The sequence below is a fragment of the Cadophora gregata genome (genome assembly GCF_030347475.1).
Source record: "Cadophora gregata isolate MNR1 chromosome Unknown scaffold_10, whole genome shotgun sequence".
NCBI classification, from domain to species: domain Eukaryota; kingdom Fungi; phylum Ascomycota; class Leotiomycetes; order Helotiales; family Ploettnerulaceae; genus Cadophora; species Cadophora gregata.
This window is the reverse complement of record NW_026695933.1, coordinates 1,873,281-1,896,645: the sequence shown is the minus strand read 5'-3', so window position 1 is coordinate 1,896,645 and position 23,365 is coordinate 1,873,281. Positions and strand designations below refer to the sequence as shown.

General features: G+C 47.1%; 7 protein-coding genes across 8 annotated transcripts; 4 read left to right on the top strand and 3 right to left on the bottom strand.

Moving 5' to 3' along the window:
- Positions 1-5,735: 5,735 nt before the first annotated feature.
- Positions 5,736-6,092, top strand: ONS95_001984 (uncharacterized protein; the record flags this gene model as incomplete). The annotated part of the gene is made up of 1 exon (XM_058495213.1): positions 5,736-6,092. The coding sequence occupies one exon, from the start codon at positions 5,736-5,738 to the stop codon at positions 6,090-6,092; it is 357 nt and encodes a 118-aa protein (XP_058355524.1).
- A 310-nt stretch (positions 6,093-6,402) lies between these two features.
- Positions 6,403-9,394, bottom strand: ONS95_001983 (uncharacterized protein). 2 transcript variants are annotated; one of them, XM_058495211.1, is made up of 4 exons: positions 9,245-9,394; positions 8,207-9,158; positions 7,908-8,117; positions 6,403-7,515 (listed from the first exon to the last, which is right to left on the bottom strand). In XM_058495211.1, the coding sequence occupies exons 1-3, from the start codon at positions 9,257-9,259 to the stop codon at positions 7,930-7,932; spliced, it is 1,155 nt and encodes a 384-aa protein (XP_058355522.1). In that variant the 5' UTR covers positions 9,260-9,394; the 3' UTR covers positions 6,403-7,515; positions 7,908-7,929. The 2 variants fall into 2 exon arrangements, with proteins under 2 accessions (XP_058355522.1, XP_058355523.1); XM_058495212.1 differs by having other exon boundaries at positions 7,418-7,515; positions 7,682-8,117; positions 8,207-9,394.
- Positions 9,395-12,425: 3,031 nt separating this feature from the next.
- ONS95_001982 (uncharacterized protein) lies at positions 12,426-12,947 on the top strand (the record flags this gene model as incomplete). Its single annotated transcript, XM_058495210.1, has 1 exon — positions 12,426-12,947. The coding sequence occupies one exon, from the start codon at positions 12,426-12,428 to the stop codon at positions 12,945-12,947; it is 522 nt and encodes a 173-aa protein (XP_058355521.1).
- A 24-nt stretch (positions 12,948-12,971) lies between these two features.
- Positions 12,972-13,662, top strand: ONS95_001981 (uncharacterized protein; the record flags this gene model as incomplete). The annotated part of the gene is made up of 3 exons (XM_058495209.1): positions 12,972-13,055; positions 13,108-13,145; positions 13,203-13,662. 3 exons carry the CDS (start codon positions 12,972-12,974, stop codon positions 13,660-13,662), a joined length of 582 nt encoding a protein of 193 aa, XP_058355520.1.
- A 1,393-nt stretch (positions 13,663-15,055) lies between these two features.
- On the top strand, positions 15,056-17,139 carry ONS95_001980 (uncharacterized protein; the record flags this gene model as incomplete). The annotated part of the gene is made up of 7 exons (XM_058495208.1): positions 15,056-15,148; positions 15,207-15,586; positions 15,637-16,070; positions 16,225-16,370; positions 16,420-16,730; positions 16,805-16,972; positions 17,025-17,139. 7 exons carry the CDS (start codon positions 15,056-15,058, stop codon positions 17,137-17,139), a joined length of 1,647 nt encoding a protein of 548 aa, XP_058355519.1.
- A 1,746-nt stretch (positions 17,140-18,885) lies between these two features.
- ONS95_001979 (uncharacterized protein) lies at positions 18,886-20,913 on the bottom strand. Its single transcript, XM_058495207.1, has one exon. The coding sequence runs from the start codon at positions 20,687-20,689 to the stop codon at positions 19,646-19,648; it is 1,044 nt and encodes a 347-aa protein (XP_058355518.1). The 5' UTR covers positions 20,690-20,913; the 3' UTR covers positions 18,886-19,645.
- A 464-nt stretch (positions 20,914-21,377) lies between these two features.
- On the bottom strand, positions 21,378-22,567 carry ONS95_001978 (uncharacterized protein; the record flags this gene model as incomplete). Its single annotated transcript, XM_058495206.1, has 4 exons — positions 21,378-21,559; positions 21,648-21,813; positions 21,907-22,208; positions 22,288-22,567. The coding sequence occupies 4 exons, from the start codon at positions 22,565-22,567 to the stop codon at positions 21,378-21,380; spliced, it is 930 nt and encodes a 309-aa protein (XP_058355517.1).
- Positions 22,568-23,365: the final 798 nt, after the last annotated feature.

Genomic DNA, 23,365 nt, shown 5'->3' with positions numbered 1-23,365 from the left:
GAGGGGAGCTTGTGGTGGGGTACGGAATCGGGACGATGGCCGACTTCATTTTCACCTGTGCAACAGTGAGGTCAGTAAGAAGTAAAAGGGTCAACTAACTGACATTCGATTCTTCGTATACACCCAGATCTCGGAACTTACTGTAGTGGGCATTTCCTTTGTCTTCCATTGCTGATCGTAAGTTAAAGCGAGATCAGAAAGCTGCGCCACTAAGTCCACGGAAAATAGCCAAAATGATGTATCACCAACTCGCTCCGTGAGCTTCCAGAATACCCGTATTTTGGAGATTTGGGCGTGATAATGCACGTATATGTCTCACGGCGCCATGTCTATCTTCCCCTTCCCGAAGATCTCACTCAGTCTTCCATCGATCCTTCTTTCAGCCCACTCGCTCATCGACGGCACTAGTTTCAGGGGTTGGGCAGCGAACATGGCTGGATTGATATCCGCGACCCGGTAAGCAGTTTCCCCGTTGAATCTTTGGTCCCATGTTCTTTCTGGATTCCTTGTTCTTTCTTTAAAATGAGAACCGTTTCTGAACCGTTTATTTGCTCTACATTGTTGATTGCGTATGCGCTTTCGGTGATTGGCGTTGAGATGCGGCACAGCTCGGCGCATCGAGTCGGGTTGCCAGCTGCCGATTGCTATTCGGAACACGGCAGCATGATTAGGGCAAGCAGGGGATTTGTGGAATTCGAGAGGGCAAGCGTTAAGTGATGCGAGACGGAAAAACGGTTGGAGCGAGAGCTGATGAGGCTCGATGGTAGATCGGTATCAACTAGATTGTTGCATGGATGGTCTCGGGATCCGTATGGCTGACAATTTAAGGAACTTCGTCCCCTCACACCATCAGATCTATTTCTTCTCGGAATTCCCCCATCATCTGCATTTAGAAGGCTGAAATCTTGATCGTCCTCCTGGGGGTGCAGGGCATCAGGAGATTATTCATCCCACCCGTATGCATCCAAGTACATCAACTACAAGATCTCCAGTCTGCACTGTGCCATTTTAGGTCTCAACTCCGTGATTGCCAATTGCTAGGCTACCATATACCGGCAACCTTAACCCTGGGTTTCTGGAATTCCATTTGAATCCCTGGATCTTCTAGACGTTAACAGGTCCACTTTTGTGGAGCGCCAGTGATGCTCAGACAAGGTACGGATCGTGATTCGTGGTTTCGGTCGTTTGGAGCTGATATTTGATGCGTTGTATGATTGAGTTCTTGTCAGAATGACTGGAACGGAAAATTTCAAGTCGGATTACCACTTGAAGAAATATCGAAGAATATTTTCTTCTTGGGCAGCTTCACGAGACGCCGGCTTCAGTTTCCAATACATTAATTCTTCGTTGTACCGGTACTTTCGCATTCCGGCTGGCGAGATCTCTCGTTCACTTCCACAGTTCCATATGTTGTGCGAGCCCTTGTTTGAATGCCTAGCCTAAGCCCTGTAGATTCTCTCCCATGCGCGCTTCGGTGGGTTTGACAGCGGATATCCTGCCCCTTGCTTTGCAATCATTACCAGGAATGAGCCCTTGCACCTCCACTCCCACCCCTAACGGCCGCCACGAGGCGCCTGTCATCTCTCGCTGTCCGGCAATTCTGTACGACCTATACTTGCGAACCATGATGCTGAGTTGGCACATGGTAACTCGATATCTGCTGGGCCGAGGAAGTATAGGTTGCACATTCTAGCTTGTCTTCCCTTGCAGGCCAGCTTACATATAAAATGAAGCCTAATATTGGTACAGCACAAAATGACAACTTGAACACAGCTTTGTTGAATTCGCTCAACTGGATATGAGAGGTGGTACGACTCTTGCTTCTGACAAGCCTGATCCTGGGTGATGTTGCACGGGGAAGTGATCCCGCAAACCTAAATCGAGGGGAATGGCAGCAAGCTGTGATCGCAAAGAGCCTCGATGTTTTGGGTTTAGAAAGAGGGCGAGGATGGTTTATTGGTCAGGAGGGAGGGACGTAAATAGAGTAAATTTGGTGGGGTAGGTGCAAGTAAATGTACGACTTGGATGCCGGGATGAAGCTTTGCAGACATGGAGTAACTTTCCACGCTTCAAATGTTCAGGAGACAGGGATATCCACCGTAAGAAATGCGATCAGACATACCCAGACCAGCCCGCAAAAGCCAATTGCAGCATCCATGAAGTCATCGATGTGCAGTTCTTCCACTCACGCCCAAAGCCCATCCTCGGCCGCAATCCAGCCCCAGGCCAGCCACGCCCAAGACGCACGGCGTCAAAGGTTATTTGATAGTGGCATGAAAAATCTCCTAGCTGCCTGAGTTATATCACGACCGCTCATGTGGCAGCAAAGTCAGTGCGCAGCACCGTCTCCCAGACCGTCCCAGTCCCAGTCCAGTGCCGAAGGTAAGTTATTATTTTCCATGGGTACGAAGTGCTCGTTTAGGGCAAAAATAAATGGCACTAAGTCCTTCGAGAGATCCAGCACGTCCTCCCGGACTCCGCGCGACCTTGAATTCTTTCGCACGAACCAATAGGAGAAATTACGCAGCTGGCATAGAGAATTTATCGTACGAAGGCTCGCAACGAATCTCGCTGATTTTTACCTTTCCATACCCTGGCGCTGTTCTGATCAAGTGAAGTGTTGGATGGAGTGGTTGATGGTGGTTCCACTCTACTACTCGACTAAGTACCAACCAAGACGTCGGGCTGGGCACTAGTACTAACCTCACCTCCTGGCACACACCACACCACTCCACACCAATCCATCTCAGGCACTGGAGCAGGTACTTCCGCTGTCCCCTTCTCTCCACCTACCACGATGTACCCTTCTCACGCTTGCCGGTTCCTGCAACTGGTTGATACCTACAGGTCTTGTGTCCCCCTGAATTTCTGGTCCTTCATGTCTTGTCCGTCGTCTCGCCCCCCTCCTCTCATCTTCACTTCCGTTCTCCTCTCCATCCCTCGACTCTTTCTTCCCCATGACTTGAGTTGTAGCGACGGTGGAACTTGTCCCTGCCAGATCCATGTGTGCTTTTCCCACGGTAAGGACCACTTATCCACATTTGTATCCACATCCACGAGGCATGCCAGTTCACCCATGCCGATTGCCATACTAGCCACGAGCGACCCGTTGTAACACCAGCAAGAACAAGCTCTATCCCTCCTCTCATCTGCTCTACTTTTATCCTCCGCCAGACGGTCCCCTGCACTAGACCCTCATTGCAGGACACTTTGTCCCCCTTCTGGCACCAGCTTAACTTTCAACTTAGTTTGGTCTAGGTCATCCGTCATTCTGGTTGAAGCTGCCCGGGAGGTCATCCCTTAGCCTCTTAGCTATTTCTTCTTACTCTTCCTGGGATGCCAAAGACCTTACGATATGCATATGCAGCTTCCCCGACGAACGTATATACATCCGGTGCTCTCTTCGGTTGCTTTCCGCACCGGCTCGGTATATACTTTCACTACTTTGCTCCATACATTTCAACGGTACATACGCACCAACATCTCCATCCATCCTACATAACCTGATCCCCAACGAACGTACCTGCACAGCTCGGCCTCACCAAAACTACCTGGGGAAGCATTGAGAGGGACAAAGCAGAGAACAGCAAGGAAAGAGGTTCTCTAACACTACTGTACCGTTTTGATTGCACAAAGGGCGGGTTTGCTTGCTTGCTTGCGTGGCTGCCGCTTGCCTTTGTTGTGTCCTCCAGCTTCTCTGCGTTGCTTGTCCTGCTTTGTCTTGCACTGCTATGTTTCTATCCGTTGCTTCTGCCTCCCTGCATCTACACGCTACGTACTTGGCCCTCGAAGTTGGCATATAATCTTTCCTCAAGGGGAAACTGATTACCTAGCCTCTGGATTGGCTAGACAAGGAAAACGAATTTCTTTTGGTTGGGCATTTGTTATTCACCTTTGTCGAAGGAGACAATATAAAGACTTGACGACCTCCTCCGACTTTCGACTTCGAGACGAGGAAGCAACAAACATTCTTATTCACTTTCGATTTGGGACGCCCACACAAGTGCCCCTATCCATTCACCCTTCAAACAAGCGAGGTGTTGATTCACAGATAAAGCAAACCTATTTCCAAGCAGTAGCGCGTTTGCGAAATCCCGTCACCTCAGTCTCGAGCTCCAACCACAACTACAACTCCAACACACCATCACCACTACTCAGTTTGCTCGATCTCTTCACATCTTGCAGCGTACGGAAAAGGTACGAGAGCCTCCTCCATGGACAGCCGATATTTCTTGAAGTGTCATGCTAACCCTCCGCAGAACTTGCCTATCAATCTAAACGGTTTTGCCAGACCCCCACGCCAATACCTCACCTCCTCAAAAGACTAGGCACGATGGCTGTCCCAAACTACTGTCACCATTCTTTCAACCTTCTCAAATCTGAGTCGACGCTCATTCAATGGGTCTGCTCCATGTGCCACTCTGGTCCACATTGGTATATCTTTGAGTGCAAGTATTGCAAGTTGAAGACGTGTCGGCCTTGTACGAACAAGGTCTGACTCGCGTCCTCAGCACGTTGCTTCCCTGTGAGCTGCGTCTGCTCATTGCTTGAAGAATCCGCGTACGGTTTCGGTAAGCTCGATCTTCTCATATCCTTACACCATTTGAACCATATCTCAACTTATCCTTTCAATGAATTTCATGTTCATTCAGTCCTGCAATTCCGTTATCATCTATCCTAAACCACATCCCTGATACATCCCAACTGCCGAGTCTGAGATCCAGCGCTATGCTATTATTATACAAAGTACTCTCCTTCATCAGATGAACTGCGTTTAGCCAAACGGAAACTTCCCAGTGGAATAGATCCTAAGCGGGATGTGACAGATGATGAGTGCAGATAACCAAGTTATGCGATAGCGATCTGACCCCCCTTGCTCACTTCTCGAGATCTCCCCACCACCCCAATATCACGATGAAAATGGAAATGGAAAGAGGATGAATGAAAGTATGGAGCAAATCCACTGACGTCTATGTCCAGGTTCTCGTCTTTCAATGCCATCCAACGTCACATATCGCAAAAAGCAATCTCCCCATCGTTCCGGCAAACAAGTAACTACGAACGACTAGCGCAACCCGATGTCCAAAAGAAAACACCGAAAATCCTCTCAAAACAGCTAAACGATCCATTGTACAGTCAACATGATTTCCGAGCCTCTATTGCAACTTCCAGCCTGTTCTACACTGTTTGATCTTCTCGCCTGTCAAATTTGGGGTCCAAAACCTGGTCGCCTATCGCCTCCCCCCACCACATTTTGGAGTCCAGTGTCCAATGTCTCAGCCTCTCACAATCGACCGAACACTTTATGCCATGCCATGTCATGCACTGTGGTGCGATGCGGTGTGGTGTGGTTGCGGATGCCTGCGGCTTTTGGGCTTCTTTGGGCTGCATGCATACAGATGACAGCACGGGAGGGCCAGGGGTGAGGCAATCTGACATGTCACTCTATTTCTGACCCGACTCTCTGACGACCCTTCTCGATTTCGACTACGATGTCACGAATCTCCTTTCTTTTGTTTGTCTACACCGATGCGATGATGATACACCGGACCAAGCAATTTGATATTTCCGAGTTTCCATTCCCGGCCTGATGAGAAAACTTCCAACGCCTCATCCCGACAACCATTGTCATCTACTGGGCATTCCATCAAATGACCTAGCAAATTACAGCTGTCTGCTCAGATGACTCGATAATTTGGAGGCCAAATACTGGAGCGCTTTCCTTCAGGGACCGGATGTTTGCTGTTACAGCTTACGAGGCATGGCGTGTCATTGCTTGCTTGTTTTCCTCTTTGAAAGAGCGTTGGGCAACAGGACAACAACACGCAATTCTGATTCAGCACTTGTTTCCCCATCTGCATCAGCGTCCAACACAGCACGTCAACGCAGAGTACAGCACGACCAGCTCGTCGGGCTCTCTCTTGCCTTCTTCTCACGAATACCTCACATGTTTTTTTTTTATTTCCTCTTTCTGTTCTGTCTCTGTACTTCCAGGCAAGCGAGGTGGCTTAGACATGGCTAGCGGGCGTTTCCCAAATTTCCGAATTTCTGTTTTATCTGATTTCTGGTTTTCGTTTCCATACCCGAACTAGGATGGCTGTTTACGCGAAAAGCAAAGCAAGTAAGGAAGCAAGATTGACTGAAAGAATTAAGAATGAGGTACGCAAGTACAACTGGGCTGGGTCCTGTTTCTTCCATTTGGGCTTTGGGCGTTACCTGTTATGATTCTGAAATTGATTGACTTTGTTTTTCCTGTGTTGTTCTGGTATTCATGAATTGAATCGCTTCTCTTGATGAGAGCAGGGATGTAATGAACATGACCTATGTAATCTACTCTACTCTACTCTTGCGCGACATGAATGACTTCAAACTCTGGAAATATACTGCGCACTGTCCCTCCGCGATGTATGATGTCTCAAGCCATAAATCCAAGCCAAGTCTTGAAATTTGGAGGAACAAACCTTGCACATCAAACTCTAGCCAATCTTCTTCGTCTTCAAAAAAGCCTTTCAACATTTCACATGCCGCGAGACTTCCTCTCCTCTTGCTCCACACAGCACACCATCCACTTCCGGTTGCCCGACAACACTACAATAGATTACACTACAATATATCCTACCCCTACCCTACATCATATTAAGTCCTCACTCATATCGTCTCCTCCCAGCACAAAGCTCCTCACCAACCTCGTGCTAATCAATAAACCTCGCTACCTCCTAACATGACGTTGGGACAACCTTTTCCCAACAACGCATCCATCCACCTGTCGTGTAACCATGTAACCGCGCTCCCATCCAACTCTCAATCACTCAGTCACTCGATCACTCACTTGATCATCACCGTCCACGTAACGTTCCCTCCTCAACCCAAATGCTCTCACTGGCACCACATAAAAACATGCCTGAAAACTTTCCCACTTCTCCATGTCAGTGTCCGATCTATTCCCGTCACAGTAGGGCTGTAGTCAATATAAGGCTTGTTCTTGTCTCTCTCCCTCTGTCCACGTTTCTCACACGCAGGGCGTGTGCTACATGTGCATGTATGCACTACATGACAGACCACAAAATAAATAAGCTTAAATACGTTGGGCCGCGGCGATCATGCAAGAGAGTGTGGACTTCGGCGTGCTGGCAAGATATGTCGTGTGACATTGAATTGATTCATCCCGATCCTGTGAGTGCCCGTCATTGTATGGCTGTACGACATAAGGCTGCGTAGGGCTGTCATATCCTTGTGGTCTTGAGTCTTTCTAGAAGTATTGGACGGGAGGTTAAACATGAGGAGGAGTGTATGGCGATCATGCAAGTATGGTTGCGTAGATAATGTGTGTATCCTACTTGCCGTGTTGGAGATATCGACGGGGGAAGAGATGGGTCGGCCCTTTTTTTCCATGAACGAAGTTTTCTACGGCCCTTCTGTTCTGCCCTCGCCCGTCAATTAAGGATACAAATGTCCATTCACAGCCAAGAAGTCCCATTTTTTTCCCCTACTAATGGCACGGTTGATTCTATTGGACTTCGTGTAACATAACAGTTAGCACTCTTTCTCTTTATGTTTGATTGACTGATAAATACGTAGCCAGCCTCATGATGGAAGTGATAACTTGCAGCCTTGTGACTCAGATGAGGTGCTGATAGGTAGTGGCGCCGCGTGGCATGGTGGTAAACTTGTGGGAACATACAGGATCTGATGGGTAGGTGGGAGGTAGTGTCACCTTCGGGTTTGGGGATTGATGAGTGGATGGAAGATATCACTTTTATGGGACTTGGTGGCTGTGGGATCTGCTCGCCTGTGAGGAGCTAAAGGAAGACAAACATTTGAGACGAGGTCGAGTGAAAGTACTAGAATCACCATGTGTATGTTTCGAAGAGATAAATGTTTAGATATTGTTAAATGCTGTTACTGACCATATTTTACGTGATCAGATCATCAGATACTTTGCTTGCTGAACCAGTTCTGGAAATCATATCCGTTCTCAGGCGTTTTGGCAAATGCAATCAGAAGCGCGAGAACAGCAATGTAGAACGCGAGACGGTATTGGACGGGGATGGCGGAGATATAGGGGAACTTTGGTGCTGGCGCTGGGTCGAAGGTTGACAGTCTGGGAACAAGTCCATCTGGGTTTTGTTAGCTCTTCTCGAACATATATATACTTCTATATATTCGTTTGCGAGCCTCTGGAGACTTAATACGAAGGGAAACTCACTCCATACACTCGTCTTCTCTCCCTTCTCTACTACCACCTCATCACCAACACTCAACGTCCCAGGCCCCACTGGGAAGCCGTACCTTCCAAAGACTGGCTCCCATTGCTTCCCCGTATCTACTCTCCTATCCTTCATCATCTTCTTCAACAGCTTCCCACTTTCTCCGTCTCCCATCTTCCCATGCTCAAGATCCACATTAACACTAATACACCTCGCACAATTACTCGTAAGAACGACCTTCCCGCCCCCATTTGGGAAAGTCAAACTCGTCCAGAGATCCTCCTCCCAAGCCTTCGTCCCATCAAGAATGATATTCGGGCGGAACTTCTCATGAACGGCCTTCTCATCGCCTGGTAACCGAGGATGGAGGTCACCGAGTGAAGCCTCGGACGTCACGAGCAAAGCGGCATTATCTGAGAACTGTATGTTTGAGGCCTGCGTCGGGATTGCGCCTTTCATTTCTTGCAGCCAAGATGAAGCTACGGCGTCGGTCTTTGGTTTACGGATCCCGAGGCTGTCGCCGATGAAGGCGAGGACGACTGGGTATCCGAAACATGCCGTGAACCAGTCGTTGATGGAGGCATCCATTATCCATGCTGGGTAGGACTTGCTGGTGTGGAGATCTATCTCGATTTTGACTTTATCATCGAGGCTAGGTGTGAAGGGGATGGTGACCTTTGTTTCTTGGGCTGGGTTGGGAGGTGTGATTGGTGGAGAGGGGACTCGGTATCGAACGATGAAGCTGGATGGTGAAGAACTGGGTGGAGATGAGGCAAGCTCGCAGTGAAATAATGCCATTTCTGGTCTATCCCCTACAAACATATATGCCCAGCTTCCATCCTCCTGGGGTCGGAGAAGAAGGTATCGACGGTCGTGGAGCAATCCTTGGGGTGTCAGGGTCGCGCTGGGAAGAGACATGCCTCGAAGGGATTTGATAGGGTAGACGATGAGCTGGGAATTGTTAGTGAAATTCTATCTTGCTTTGATACTTGATCCTGGCAAAGGAGGATCTGAATCAAGGCAGGGATCGGTCCCACCTCTGTGACCTTCATCTTGAATGTGGCCAGGTTTTAATATTTCTTCTCGGTACACTCGAATATGATCATGCGGTGTTATTGCTTATCGTGCGGAGGAATGTGTTGTCGTCTTGAGGGAGCTCAAGTTTAGTTTGTTATCTTTTACGTGTATTTTTGAAGAGTCATCATTTTTACGGACAAGGGATAACATCATGCATCTCAGGCACTAAGTGCGGGGTCATGATTACCCCTCCACCTTTGAGTTTTCCTTACAAACCACCAGCAATGTTTACGCAGGAAAGTAAGCATCGGACTTGGGACTCTCCATTTACCGGACCGGGATCCGGTACGATACCTAAATATCAGTACTTTTGTTAATTCTCGGATGCCTGATTACAAGCCCGTGTGCTTGTACTAAGTGAAGGACACAGCTGAAGCAGGACGCATCGATGAATGGATACGGAAGAACTTCCGCGATGCGAAACAACGGGGTTCATTGAAACGTTCGGTCTAGATCCTACATATCCTTGCTGATTGACAGGGAAAGAGGACTACAGTATGTGGGATATTCCCGAGGACGGAATTAGGGTTTGTGATTGCATTTAAGGTTTGACACATTCGACCAGGGGCGGGAAACCCCTTGCAGAGTATTTTGAATCGTTGGGTAGGAATGGGTCCAAAGCTGTCTTGGGTCGGTACTTCACGGTATATGAGGAAATAATCAGGGAAGTGAGGACGTGGATTGTTTGGGGAGGATTTGAATCCCGGTATGGAACGAAACCAGAGTCTTGGTAATTTTGGGGGTTAGGACTTTGACGTTCAGATGTTTCCTTGACCCACCAGACGGAGATGGAGGGTCAGGAGATTCGGAATTTGGCTTTAAACATGTGGTCGTAATGCTAGGATAATGCTTGGAGTTTGTGCTAGGGACAAGAGTGTTTTGATAGCACACTGGGTAACCCAAGTTTTTTTTTTGGATTTGGTATTGAGTGGAGGAGCAAAAGCTTGAGAACAACACAAAGAACCGGGGCAGAGATGGCTACCGTTCCATGCAGCATCATATTGAATACCCAAATCAATCTTCATAACATATGTTGCATAGACAATTAGTTGATACCCAATAAACAGAGTAACTCGTAGCTCTTACAGGGGCTCAGATACCCAGTTTCAACAGCTGGATGCTCGGTAGGGCTTTTTGATGAGGGCGGGCAGCTCAGAGTCGCTAAGACCTTCGGTGAGAGAAACGCGATATTCTACAACTGAAATACTTTCTCACATCACTATACTCAAAGAAAGAATCTCCTTCTAACTTGTACAAGTCGACTCAATCTTTAAATAAGAGTAATTTTAATCTTTAATCAAGGCAAATTCGATTATGAAAACAAAAATATACATCTTGAAAGTGAGTGACCTTCAGTAGTATTCTCGCTTATTCAGCTGCCCGGCCCTTATCAAAAACCCCACCGAGAAATGCCTAAAAGTTACCCCGCACTACCCCGCACTTAACTGAAGGGCGCTGAAGCGAATGTTTTGATCAGGATATTTAGCGAGCTTCCTGCGAAACGCTTCACACTCCAATACAACAAGGAACTTCAAAGGTAGCTGTCAAAGATATGAAAAACGTGGAGTAAAATAACACTGTATAACAATAAGATCAGAACTTCATTTAACATAGTCACTGCTCAAAAGTTACAAAGACAGGCACCTTTTGCCAATACCTCAGATCGTAAAGCTATAATAAAAGACACAGATTTAGATGTCCTTTTCTCGAAAGTAGAAATATACAGACTTAGTAGCGTATCCAAAAGAATATTCTAGATCTCGAACTTATTATCCCAACTATCAAGATGCTCCATGAAAATTCAAAACTTTTGAGGATTCACAGACGGGTCATAAAAAGAGAGTTGAGGTAGAGACGGTGTATCATGGAGCGAGGGTTGACGTGGAATTTCGGTCCACCCGAATGGTTCGACTGCTAATGCAAATTCGCCGATATAGTGAATATAGGTTTGGAGGGCGTGATCCTTCGAATCTTGAGTTCCTTCGTTGTCCCAAAGTGAGCAGAGACATACGCCATAAGAGGGTGAAAGTCGACTTGTTTGCTCTTTCTCGAGACGATTCATGAGAATCACCTCGTAGATTCTTTCCTCGGATTTGTAGATGTTGATGTAGGGATCTGGGATACTGGATTCAAGTCCTTCAAAAGCTGGGAAAGAGTCAATTCACTCAGTCCATTGATGATATCAAGGACATAGCCATGGCAAATTAGTGCCTCCTGATCATCAGGAAAAGAGATGGTGGCTGTAGACTTCCCACAAGCGATGTAGCCAGCTTTGAGACCTCAGTCAGCTCGTGACGTCCACGCTCGCGGGTTCGAATCTCCCCAAATAGCAGGCCAATCGACGCTCCACGAAGGGTAACCACCATTTCTCTTTGTTCTAGGATTTCCTAGGGAGAGAATATCCAGATCACCAGGCTTGCTCGATTCCTCAAGTAAGATTCGCTAATTCATATCTGTGACCACTTCCTCAAGAGACTTATCATAACCAGGGACCGGAACAATCTGAGTTACATTCATACATAGTCCTAAGATACCAAAAGTCTTGTCTCTCGTCACTGACGACATGGCTGTACAAGAGTACCGGAAAGCGGAGATGAGATCCATGGCTTTTTGCACTTGTTGTAGAATATACATCAAGTTCAACATGCTGATGTAGTCTTTCAAGCTATTGTGGAGTAAGGTGGATGCTGGTCGATCACCCCAGATTGCGAGAAGACTAGAGCGAAGAGTTTTTAGAGGGATGGTGTACTGGCCCTATGTTATGTGCACGGAGGGAGAAAGGGCGACTACTTGTATTATCCAGACTCTGTGCCAGTAGGGAATTGCGACTAGTGTCTGGAAGTCGGACCAGGTCTGAGAGCTTCCACACTAATTCTTCAAGAATGTAGCGGAAAGCAATCTTACCATGATTCGATTTCCATATATTCTCTCTTCCACCTTGAAATCTTCTAGTTCGTGCAAAGCTTTTGACACGGGATGCGTCTGTTCTTGTAAGCACAGGTACGACACAAATTCTCGCTTAAGCAGCACGCTGGAAGTGGTTAGCCCAGTTGGGCTGGGGAACAAACCATGTTGGAACTTCTCTGCGTCCAGATCTGCCCACATTGTTCCCACCAATATCAGAGCCAACCGACAGCAAAAATGAATTTGCCAACTCCACAAGATAGAGTGCTCTGGCTCAAGGCCATCCAGACACCGGGTGAGATTACTGATGCCGAGAGGCGCAGTATCCTCAGAATCGCCGACCCAGAAACACAGTTGGCCAACTCGCTTTCAATCAGTGGTCTAACTCCTGAAGAGTTTGAGGATAAACTCTTCATCCGGCCTGAGTCAGTGATTGAACGGGAGTGTCTTCTCATTCAGCATGGGTATCACATATGGAACAATCAGGAGGCAATGGCAAATGGTCAGATGGATTGGAATGTCGAAGATCGAATGTCACGCATCCACGCTTCCTTGGCACTCAAGAGGCCGCGTGAAAGAGAGGTTGAGAGGGCGCTCAGCAATATAATGGAGGCTCTCATGATGCAGAGACAGGACGCGAGCAGGCTCAGGATGTCCGGGGTTGCGGAGGAGACGCACCAGCCTTGTAGATGGGTACAGAGACTTATCGATGCTGAGATTGAAGCTGCATCTAATAGTGATGAGGAAGCTATGGTATGAGGGTTTATTGTTCTGAGAGACGCGATGACAACAGCACCATATAGCGATGAGGATTGGACGCTTTTCGTGAAGAAACTAGAAAAGGAGATTATTTGGGGTGTGAAAAGAGTGAATGGCAATCAGCGGATAGAAGCGACTCGACGATTGATTTGGGGGAAAGAAATGGTTGACGGGAACCGATCTCGAGGGACTGCACAGGTATGTCAAATTATGTTGCTTTCTCACTGAGCACTTCCTTGACATGTATACACGTAGGTCTTTCCAAGCTACCGTTACATCAGAGGCCAATGCGTCTCCACATATCATACATAAAACCTTCCTCTTGGTCACTTCCGAGGTCATGTCATCTTTCGTCGATGCTGGCACCTCCGATTACGCCTCTCCTGCCTGGATCTGGGCCTATGAAGCTTCCACCAAAGATTCACTCGCTCTTGTTCCTGCTCTTACGCCTGCCACGCACGCTCTACAACCAGTTGCAGAAACTCGATACGAAGGCAGACTCAAAGTATCTGCCTACTCACTATTCACTTGGTTCTATGCGGCGCGGGCGGAAGATATTTACAGCATGAAACTGTTTTGGGAAAAGGCTCAACAGCATCCTGCGGGAGTCTGGGAGATAGAGACGTCTATGGGAAGGTATCATCATCCGCTTGTACTGACAGACAAGTTTGCGGAGTATCTCTTTAACACGTATGAGTTGGATGATCGGCGGTAAAATCCGGTAGACTCTTCAGAGCAAGAGGGCACAAATTGCACCAGATGAGATGTTTGCAAGTTCTGTGGAGTTTCATTGCTCTCTTCTTGTTTTGCCCGCTCTGAAAAAAAGCCCTGTCCTCCGTGACAAGCTGCAGACTTCGCGATTCTTTAGCCATCTGTATCGCATACTTCAAAGAGGAGCATTCTTGAAAGCATTCAAGTTTGCCCCCGTGGTTTCAGCCTCCAAGTTCAGTTGGGCAAGGTCGTCCAGTATCTCCTCCGCAAAGTCCAGCAATACTGGGTCTTGACTTGTACGCTGAACATTGAGCCCAAATTCCCCTCAAAAGGGTTATCCGATTGAGAACCCAATTACGTATGAATATATCCATTCGAATACCCCACGCTTCGACCCCTTCGTCCCAGATGGGCAGTGTATTCATGAAATAGCCGTGCAAGAACATGTTGTGGTTGAAAACAGTCTGAAACTCGGCGAGGCTATCGTGGAGTGCTAGGATCAAGCTGTTCATGTTCTGAGCTATTCTAGGCATGCTGAGATAGCTCAAAACACCCAAGACTTGAGCTTCTTGTTAGAATATGTGCTTTGGGCAAGGAAGATGTACATCCACCGCGAATTGCAGAGGTGGCATTGGTTTCATGACCAGGAATAGTGCGGTCATATCCATTTTCAACCCAAGTGGTATCAGCGACAGGAGCTTTAAGGGCCCAACCATAAACAGGGAGCAACCAAAGAAGAACGAAGGAGCTCGTACATCTAAAGTAAAGGCATAACTGTTCCCGAGAATGGAACCGTTCTGAGACAGTCCGAGGAGCGTTCCTTAGAAAGTAGTATTTCACGGAAGAACTGCCCTGAGACAGTCCATTATTTCCCTCTGCCTTCGCCTCCAAGGTACATAAGGAAGAACTTTTAGAGCTCTCCGTGTCTTGTCCCATCGAGTACCATCGTTTAGACATTTCAGTGTAAATACTTCGAGAGTTGCATCTAAGTAGATTGTCAATAGAACTTGAAAAGATTTCACTTCATAGCTCAGCTGCTTTGAATCGTCAAGCGTTTCTACGAGTATAAACTCTGTCTAGTTTTATAATTCTTGTTATTACGCTTCGCAGCAGGCATATCATTAAGCGAATACAAAACAACGCTAAAATGTCCTCATAGCGGTTGATGGAATCAATCAAGCTCAATTCCAGAGCCTCTCACATTCACCTGACACTTGAATCACATGAAATCTAACACTTTCATTTTTCCAGATGATATTCACAAATTGAAAGAATACCTCTCTGACTTGGAGAGGAGGGAATGAAACAACAGCGTACTTCAACTGCAATTCTTCCACGACAACACACACGACAACACAAAATCTTTGCAGAGATCTGCTAGTCATTTTCCTCTCACGATGCAGCTCTTGCCACCTGAGCGGCTGAACACTGGTCGTGATATCGTCTTCGGAGTGGGTGAGGTTCGCTATGTGGCCGTTCACGAGAACAATGTGAGTTCTGCTGCTTAACGGTGCGTTCAAGGCTACGCCAGAACTGAATCGTGCCTAGAAACTTATCCCATCCCTGAACCGAGAGTTCAGTCTTGCCACGGTCTTCACGCTGACGTGCGATCAGAATCCGTCTGAAGTGACAGCTACATGGGTCCAGGAGCAGGTAGCAAGGTACAGCAACGAGGACGATGTCTTCAACGAGCAGTTCTTGGCCACCGTCATCTTTCATGTCAGGAGCAGCCAAGATGAATCTATCAAGGTCACGGATGAAGCACATATTCATCTTCGAGGGTGTGGAACTGAGCAAGTGGTATGCACTTCGGAGCCACAATTACTGCCAGGTCCGTTCGCGATAGTGGGCAGCCAACTCAGGGACGTCTGGAAATTGGTCGACGATGTCAATGGCACCTGTATGGTGACTTTGAATCCAAACCAGAAGTAATTACACGTTGCCTCTTTGCTTTAGTCTTCTAGCTAATTCGGGACAGTGCCAACGATGGATTCAAGCCATTCCCTGTCCTCAGCTCAGATGACCGATTCTCTAGCTTTGCACTCCCCTCGCGAATCACAAGTCGGGCGACGTCGAATTCACTCTTTGCTGGTATGCGCATCTTGGTCAAAGATAACATTCACCTCAAAGGCATAAAGACGTCCGTCGGTAATCGAGCCTTTTACGAAACATACCCTCCACAGCCTGAAACAGCTGAATGCGTGAAGAGATTGATCGATCAAGGAGCTGTGATTCTTGGTAAAACCAAGATGAACTCCTTTGCGACGTGGGAAGAGTCTGTGGAGTACATTGACTATCAGGCACCTTGGAATCCTCGAGCAGATCACCACCAATCTCCCGGAGGAAGCAGCTCTGGGAGTGCGTCGGCTGTTGCTACGTACGACTGGCTTGATATGACCATTGGCACAGACAGTAAGTCGTATCTTTTGACCTCGTAAACCAGGGTACTCACCAACACTGTTCAGCTTGGGGAAGCGTCACTCGACCTGCTCTGTGGTGTGGTTGTTATGGACTCCGTCCGAGTTTTGGAGCAGTCTCGGCTCATGGTATTGAACCATCCTGTCAGTAAGTTGTTCTAGTGTCAAGTTAGTGACTAGTTTTGAATACATTGGGGTCTTTGATACAGCTGGGATCCTTGGGACAGACTTGAGGAAATGTAGAGATTTTGCTGCAAAATGGTTACGGGCAGAGGTATTGCAGAAGAATCCTAAGGTGAGAGTCATTTCTGTATCTTCGTACTGTTACTAAGATTGAGTTCTAGCCGTTCAGCCTGGTTCTTTTCCCGCTCGATTTCTGGAAGGCCATTGATCCCAAACAAGCCAACATGGGTCGTGAGTTTGCGCAATTGGTCGTTGCTCATTTAAAAGCAGACTACCTCGAGATCTCTTTTGAAGAACTTTGGCTTGAGTCGCCACCCAAGGATGCTCAAGGCTGCACACTATCCGAATACATTGATTGGGCAGCCAAGGTTCAGGATTACGACGCATACCATAACTGCGATGACTTTCGGAAGAAGTATCAGAAGACTACTGGGCATGCGCCATATGTATCGCCACCAGTTCAGAAGGCGTGGTAAGTTTAGTACTGTTCTTCCTTAGATACCTGGCATCGACAACTCTTAGACGCCTCTCTCACATGATTGACAGGGCATTCGCACAAACCATATCAAAAGACAAGCGGGACAAAGGATTTGAACACATAAAGACCTACAAAGAATGGTTCGAAACCCAAATCTTGTCTACGGCGACCGGAAATGTTCTTGTAGTCATGCCTATCGAGTCAATGAATCCAAGATACCGAGATGAATCCCCAAAGTAAGCAGACGGCTTAACCACTTGAATCTCTACACGCTAACACTGAATACAGATTTGAATACCCTCCACCAGGCATCAACGCTCTTACTCTAGCACCAGTTCTCGAGGCCCCCGCTATCACAATTCCAATTAAGTCTACACTATACTTTCAAAAGCCATGTTGCTAATGGTTCTTGCAGTTGGTGAGATTCCGTATCACTCTCGAGTTACTAATCGCCAAGAGAAACTCCCATTCGCAGTGGCAGTCATGGGGAATCCAGGCAAGTTGTCTTGCGAATTTTGCAATGTCGAGAACGGTCAGGTTAATTATAGTCTCTAGGGACCGATCTAGCTCTCATGGATACAATGCATGACATCCTGACATACGCGAATCTACCAACCAAAGTAGAATGTGGTAGGAGCATCTTCTGAGCATGGTTACACGTAGCCAGGACGAGACGACAGCTCTTACAACGATAATTGCGTGACTAGTTCACTCGATTTCCTCATGAAGACATACTCATCTGTCCTTGTAGCTGGCTCCAAAATATGCTCGGGGTATTAGCACAGGTTAGGAGTCAAGAATTTACACGCTATGATTTACATATGCCGAGAGTTGTGCCTCAAAAACTGTGCTCTCTTCACCCTCTAATGGATGGTCAAAAACAAAAACGCAGCGATCACGTTCTGATAGATACGTGGTACGGATCGTAAGTATGTACTGGTTGTCCGCGTTTCCTTCATCGTATTCAAACCAGGGTACTGCCCTTTTTCTCCGCAGAGTCTGCAGCCACACCACACATACCTCATTGCTTTCCGATCAGACCCGACACTATGATTAGTAATAAATGCTTTCAGATGCAGTTTAAGCGATTAATCGGGCCCAAGTAATAGCGCGCTAATCATAAGAGTGAGAATAACGAGAGGTCAACAAATGTTTTACATTTAGCTGACATATCAACGTGAATTTTTTGAACCCGCGCCAAATCGATTTAAGTGGCCCTCCAATGTACACTGGTGTTGATGTTGATTTTAGGATCTGAAGTGTCTACTGCATTGAGCAAACCGACTTCAGACCAGGCTGCATACAGCCTCAACAAACGTGGTCCAGAACTCTCAAGCAGAAAGAGAAGATGCGCTCGATACTGCATCGTGGTCTTCCTGCTGAACCGGGTGTGAGGCTCGACTACTTGTGTTGAGATGATACTTGTCAACTTGCTTCCCGCTCATATCTTTACGTTCATGCATGACATCAAGCACGATACGAATCTGCTTGAGCTGTACGTGCTGCATACACAATCGAGGAGAGCATTAGCACATCCCTATCGACCAAAGGAGAGCGAGAAGATGACACAAATTGAGAGAAGTACTCAAATTCCCATGCCTTGGTAGCTGAGAGACTGACTCTTAGTGTTCACCAGATCGAGACGCTATCAAATCCACTAGGCACTATCCCGAGAAGACGCGACTACACGACACTGAAAAGCCCTACACCATGAGATATAAGCCTGAAGAGGAGATTCCACAAACAAGTTTCATGAAATGCGAATGATCAATGACTGTTGCTACGATTATGCGAGCACCTAGCTCCAGTCCATTACAATCTGAAAGATGTGGTTGATTTCCAGTTGGTCGAATTCCATTCGACGATGTCGTAGACAACATATGGGACGGCGATAATTCACAAGACTTTTAGATACAATATGTACGAGAAAATATCAAGAAAGCTTTGGGAGTCAAAGTTGTATGGGCTCTAAACTATGCGGTACGTAGGAAAGCGACACAAAAAGGGCGGCACTGCACGCTCTGAGACTTGACACGGGTGAGAAGACGTGACGCATCATTCCCTGTCTTACTGGTGAGCGAAAACTGTTATTATGATTAGACAATAGCATTGGCACAAGTCAGTACGTTACTTGCACAATACATGTGTACCAGTCTTAATTCCGTGGTGTAGATTTCACGAAGGAGGAAAGGGAACGAATGGTTCCCCTTCTCTTTAGAGATTGAGCCGAAGATGTTCTGAAAGGACATTGGCAAATTGTCAAATAAGCATAGTCTGCCATGGGGTTTGATACGACGATTTGCACACAATTTTCGCGTTGTTCTATGGAAATCCGTCAAGTGGCCTTTAAATGATTTGCCTCAGTCGCTCAGTTTTTTATTCCCAAGATATGATAGTCAACGACGTGGTATTCAAGGGCTTCGTGACGGAGAACTTGTGAGTCGTGTATAGCTCTAAGGTAGGATAATATGGACAGAGCCAGTCAAGTCCTGGCGCAAAGCTCACTTCTTAATATTCTGTTAATGCCTATCGAGAGTGGGCTCTGTGCCTGTACTCATTTCATCGACGAGTCGGTCCCTATCTATGCTATCCTGAGCTCGATGAAGCAACGACTGACGATGAGTCCATGTTAGCCAGATGACGAGTGTCGTGATAGTCAACGGTGCGGTCACAGCCCAATAGATCCAAAACCGGCCGTTTACTATCGGCGAGCCTTGACTTGCATTCCAGTTGAGTAGAGGCATGGCGAACAATGAAGCCACAAAGGTAGCTGGCAGGAATGCGACAGTGACAGCGGCCAGAGTCTTCATAGAGGATGAATCTCGCTTGCTTGCTGATGCAAGCGTTCTTGAGTCTTTGGCGATTGCGATGTTGAGCTTTGCGTCTTTTTGAGCAATCAAATTGAAGAGCTAGTACTTTGTCAGAAATTGCATATAGATAGTTGAGAATCTCCCGAAACTTTGAGGCAAATTGAGATTCTGCAAGGGATAGAGGAAGTCTTTCGGTGAAAGGTGTCGTACTGCGGTAAGCTGAATCTGACTACGTTGGTTCAGAAACTTTAATTGTGACTCCTGTACGTCTAGTCTCGTCCCAAGTATTGTATCCAACTCTTTCCTAGTCTTTGCCGATAGCGATATTCTTTCCTGGAGAAATTGAGAATACCCTTGCATATGGTGCTCGGATGACATGGTCGAGACAAATGCCAGTGCTTCTTGTGATACCTTTGCTATTCGCTCCTGGCCTGCCAGTGACGTTGCACAACCACTAATTCGAGCAGAAAGCGTGGCATATTCACCCTTGGCGACTCCAACGAACGATTTCTTCCAACCATGATACCCAGTGCGGTTTTCGACTTCTGCAATATTTCGATTCTCGCGCAGTAAGTCTCTATCCATTAGAGTGCCAAGTATGATGATAAACATGTACCCCACAGCCATCGGATGACCGATAAGTGCCGACTGATATTGTAGCAAGTTTTGCGCTGTTGATATTATCCACGGATCTCCCAGACAAATCCCTCTAGTAGCACCAGTGCTAGTGTCAAAGGACCAGGCAAATACCAGGAGGTCAGACAGGAAGGCAGAATAACTTTTTACATTTCCGGTTTGGAAATTCGCAAAGCCAGCTGCTGCAGTGGATCCATAACGAAGAGCCTTCTCAACATGGAAATGCTTTGATATAGCATCGAAATTGGACTCGCGAATATCGTAGCGCCAGGGTATTGTATCTTTTAATAGAGGAACCCATACCAAATGCAGCCCGCTAGAACGTTCTTGGGCGCGTAACCAATTGTCGACGTTTGAGCTGAGCAGGCGCGTTGTCTCTACAGGAATCCGCGTTGTCTCAGCACCGATAAGTGCGTCAGTCACCTCGAAATCTTGACAGCTGGAATTGAAGGCATGTGATGTGTACCGTACTCCGTGGTCTGCGTAGAAATTGCAGAGTCCTTCCATGAGTATGGCAGCAAAACGTCAAGGGTGTGGGCGTTACTCCGAAAATGAAGCCAAGCCCGGCTGAGCGCTATCTCGCCAGTCGCACACGCTGTAGAACCTCAACGAATGATCTACGGTACACAATAATTCATACGGGATTTGAGCGAAAAGAGCCTGTGTCAAGCAGCTAGTACGCCAAAGATGGGCAAGATGGGCGGGAGGAGGATTGATCACGGACGAGCGAGGCACATATGAGGAGCTGAAAGTTGTCGCCAAGCCACACTCAGCCCATGGAAGTGTCTGCATAATTGCATCACGTGCCCATATTCTGTTTTTGGCGTGATTCATATCCGTCACAGGCCTTCTGCCTTAAGCATAAATCGAGCAAGATACAGGTGTACGGTTCTGTATGGTTAAGCAGCTGAAGGTAGTTTCAGCCCCAATACTAATTTCGAAGTTGACAGTACAGTACGAAGTACGTTTTATAAAATGGATCTCGTCCAAAATTTGAAGGCTAAGTAATCAATATGCTTATCTATTCTATGGTCGCTGACTGGTCCAGTTTCAAGCGCTCTCCTGTGAGGTTGAGAGGTTCGTGGGCCTGGAGGGAGTGGTTCTTATGGATGAAACGATTTAGAAGTTAAGTTTAGGTGATATTCGGGACCTCCACATTCACCAATACATTATGCAATTGTAAAGTGGATATATATCAAGCACTATTGAGCCACGAATCCCGCAGTAACTCCCTCGCAGTCATCCTATCTTCAGGACTCCAAGTCAACATACCCCTCACAAAATCCAAAAACATCTCCTGATTCCTGCCCTCAAGAATATATTCACACGTTTCCAGCGTCTCATCCTTCGCAATCTCAATCTTTCCTGTCCACGCTCCTAATCACACGCGATCAGCTCTTTGAAGCAGTACCTATCTAGGTAGGCAGGATGAGCCACCAAACAGAGGAAATATTGAGATACGTACCATCCTTCCCGAAGAACTTAGGGCTCCGCTTTCCGCGCTCGAGAAGATCTGCTGGGGGGTATCCGAGCAATGCAATAATTTCCGCGAGATGGGCTCGTGTCGAGTAGCCTTCCCCATCTGGATCCTGCGCATAGAAAAGATGCCTGCCCTCGAACATATCCCATATCTAATCACAATCCAGGGTTAGCATCGTCTGGTTTCAAGGTTTTGCAGTCATCATTTCAAGGTATCGCAATCGAGTGCCGAAGACAAAACATACCAAAGCTCCCAAGTTCCAGATATCGACTGGATAGCTCCAGCCAGCTTCCAGCATCATCTCCGGAGCTCTGTAGATGACTGGCTGTGCGTAATTTGTTTGCACTTCGACGCCTGAGACGGCAGAGCCGAAGTCGCTGAGGACTGGTTTGCCGAATTCTTGTGGTCGGGCGAAAGCCCGTGAGGCGTAGATGGCTTTAGCGTCGACGAGTTTTCGGGGGGAGGGATGTTCTAATTCAGCTTTGGTGAAGGATTCGAAGACCGAGGTGTCTTCGATGTCGATGAGGATGTTGTCACATTTTATATCTAGCCATCATCACTTTTAGCATTTTGAGAGTAATGAGTACCTGGTGGAAGTGGAAATCAGATTGGGGCGAGTGCGTACCTGTGTGAATCAATTGGCATTCTGTATGCAAGTAATCCAAAGCAGCCAGGACGTCTTTGAGTGCAATTTTCAATGTTCTCTCCGGCAATCCGTTGTTGACTAAATCTCCATGTAAAAGATCAAGTAAATTTCCCCACATGGGTTGCTGGACGAGGCAGTTGTGATCTCCGCCAACACGGGGAATACTGAGTGTATCCAAGGCTGTCCTGACAAGTGTGAAGCCCCTGTGAGAGGGGTTGGCGCTACTTATCTTTCGATAATTGTTGAACTCATCCAGCATATTCGTTTCTCGTGTGTATGCTTTGATAGAAAACATAGCGCATATCACGAGCTAGCCAGACCGTTGACGTCCTCCCAAAACCCAACTTCCCAATAACTTGATATCGCGATGCAAGGACTTCCCCCGGTATCATAAGATAATATAATCCGGCTTTGAATTCCTCGAATCGTTCCTCTTCTAGAACGATAGAGTCCGGAACAACTTCAAAGCCTGTAGTGGGAAAGCGCAATGGAAGAGATAGCGGCTTTCGTAGAGAGGCTTTTGCCCAGCGGAATAGTGAGGCCATGTAGTGAAAATAGAAGCTTGATGTTGTTGGGAAGAGCAATGGTCGCTGAGGATGAAGAAACATGCTACCACCTAAGATATCTACTTGACTGCCAGAACCACACAATTCCAGGGTCACAGCGCTGCAGCGAGGCGCTAAGATGTTGGTGGTCGCCTGTACTACAGGGCATATGCACCAACTTTGGGCCACACTCAACGGTGTATTTGGGATGATGGAAGAGAATGAAGGAATGATTGATGTGGTGCATAACGACTGCAGTCTTATATTGTATTCTTGCTTCTGAGGGTATTGTGAAACAACTCTGTGTATCAACGCTTCAACGATCTATCTAATCAGTCTAGCTATTCTGCTCTACTCTACTCTATCCAACGCATTCTGTGATGAAGCAATGAACGAACGGTCTATGTTCTAGGTCTTCTGAAGTCTTCTTTCCTGGCCTCGCACTGAGCCGGTCAACCAATCAAGTATCCAGTCTCCGAATTTCCGTATTCCAAATTCCACCCCATGCCGAT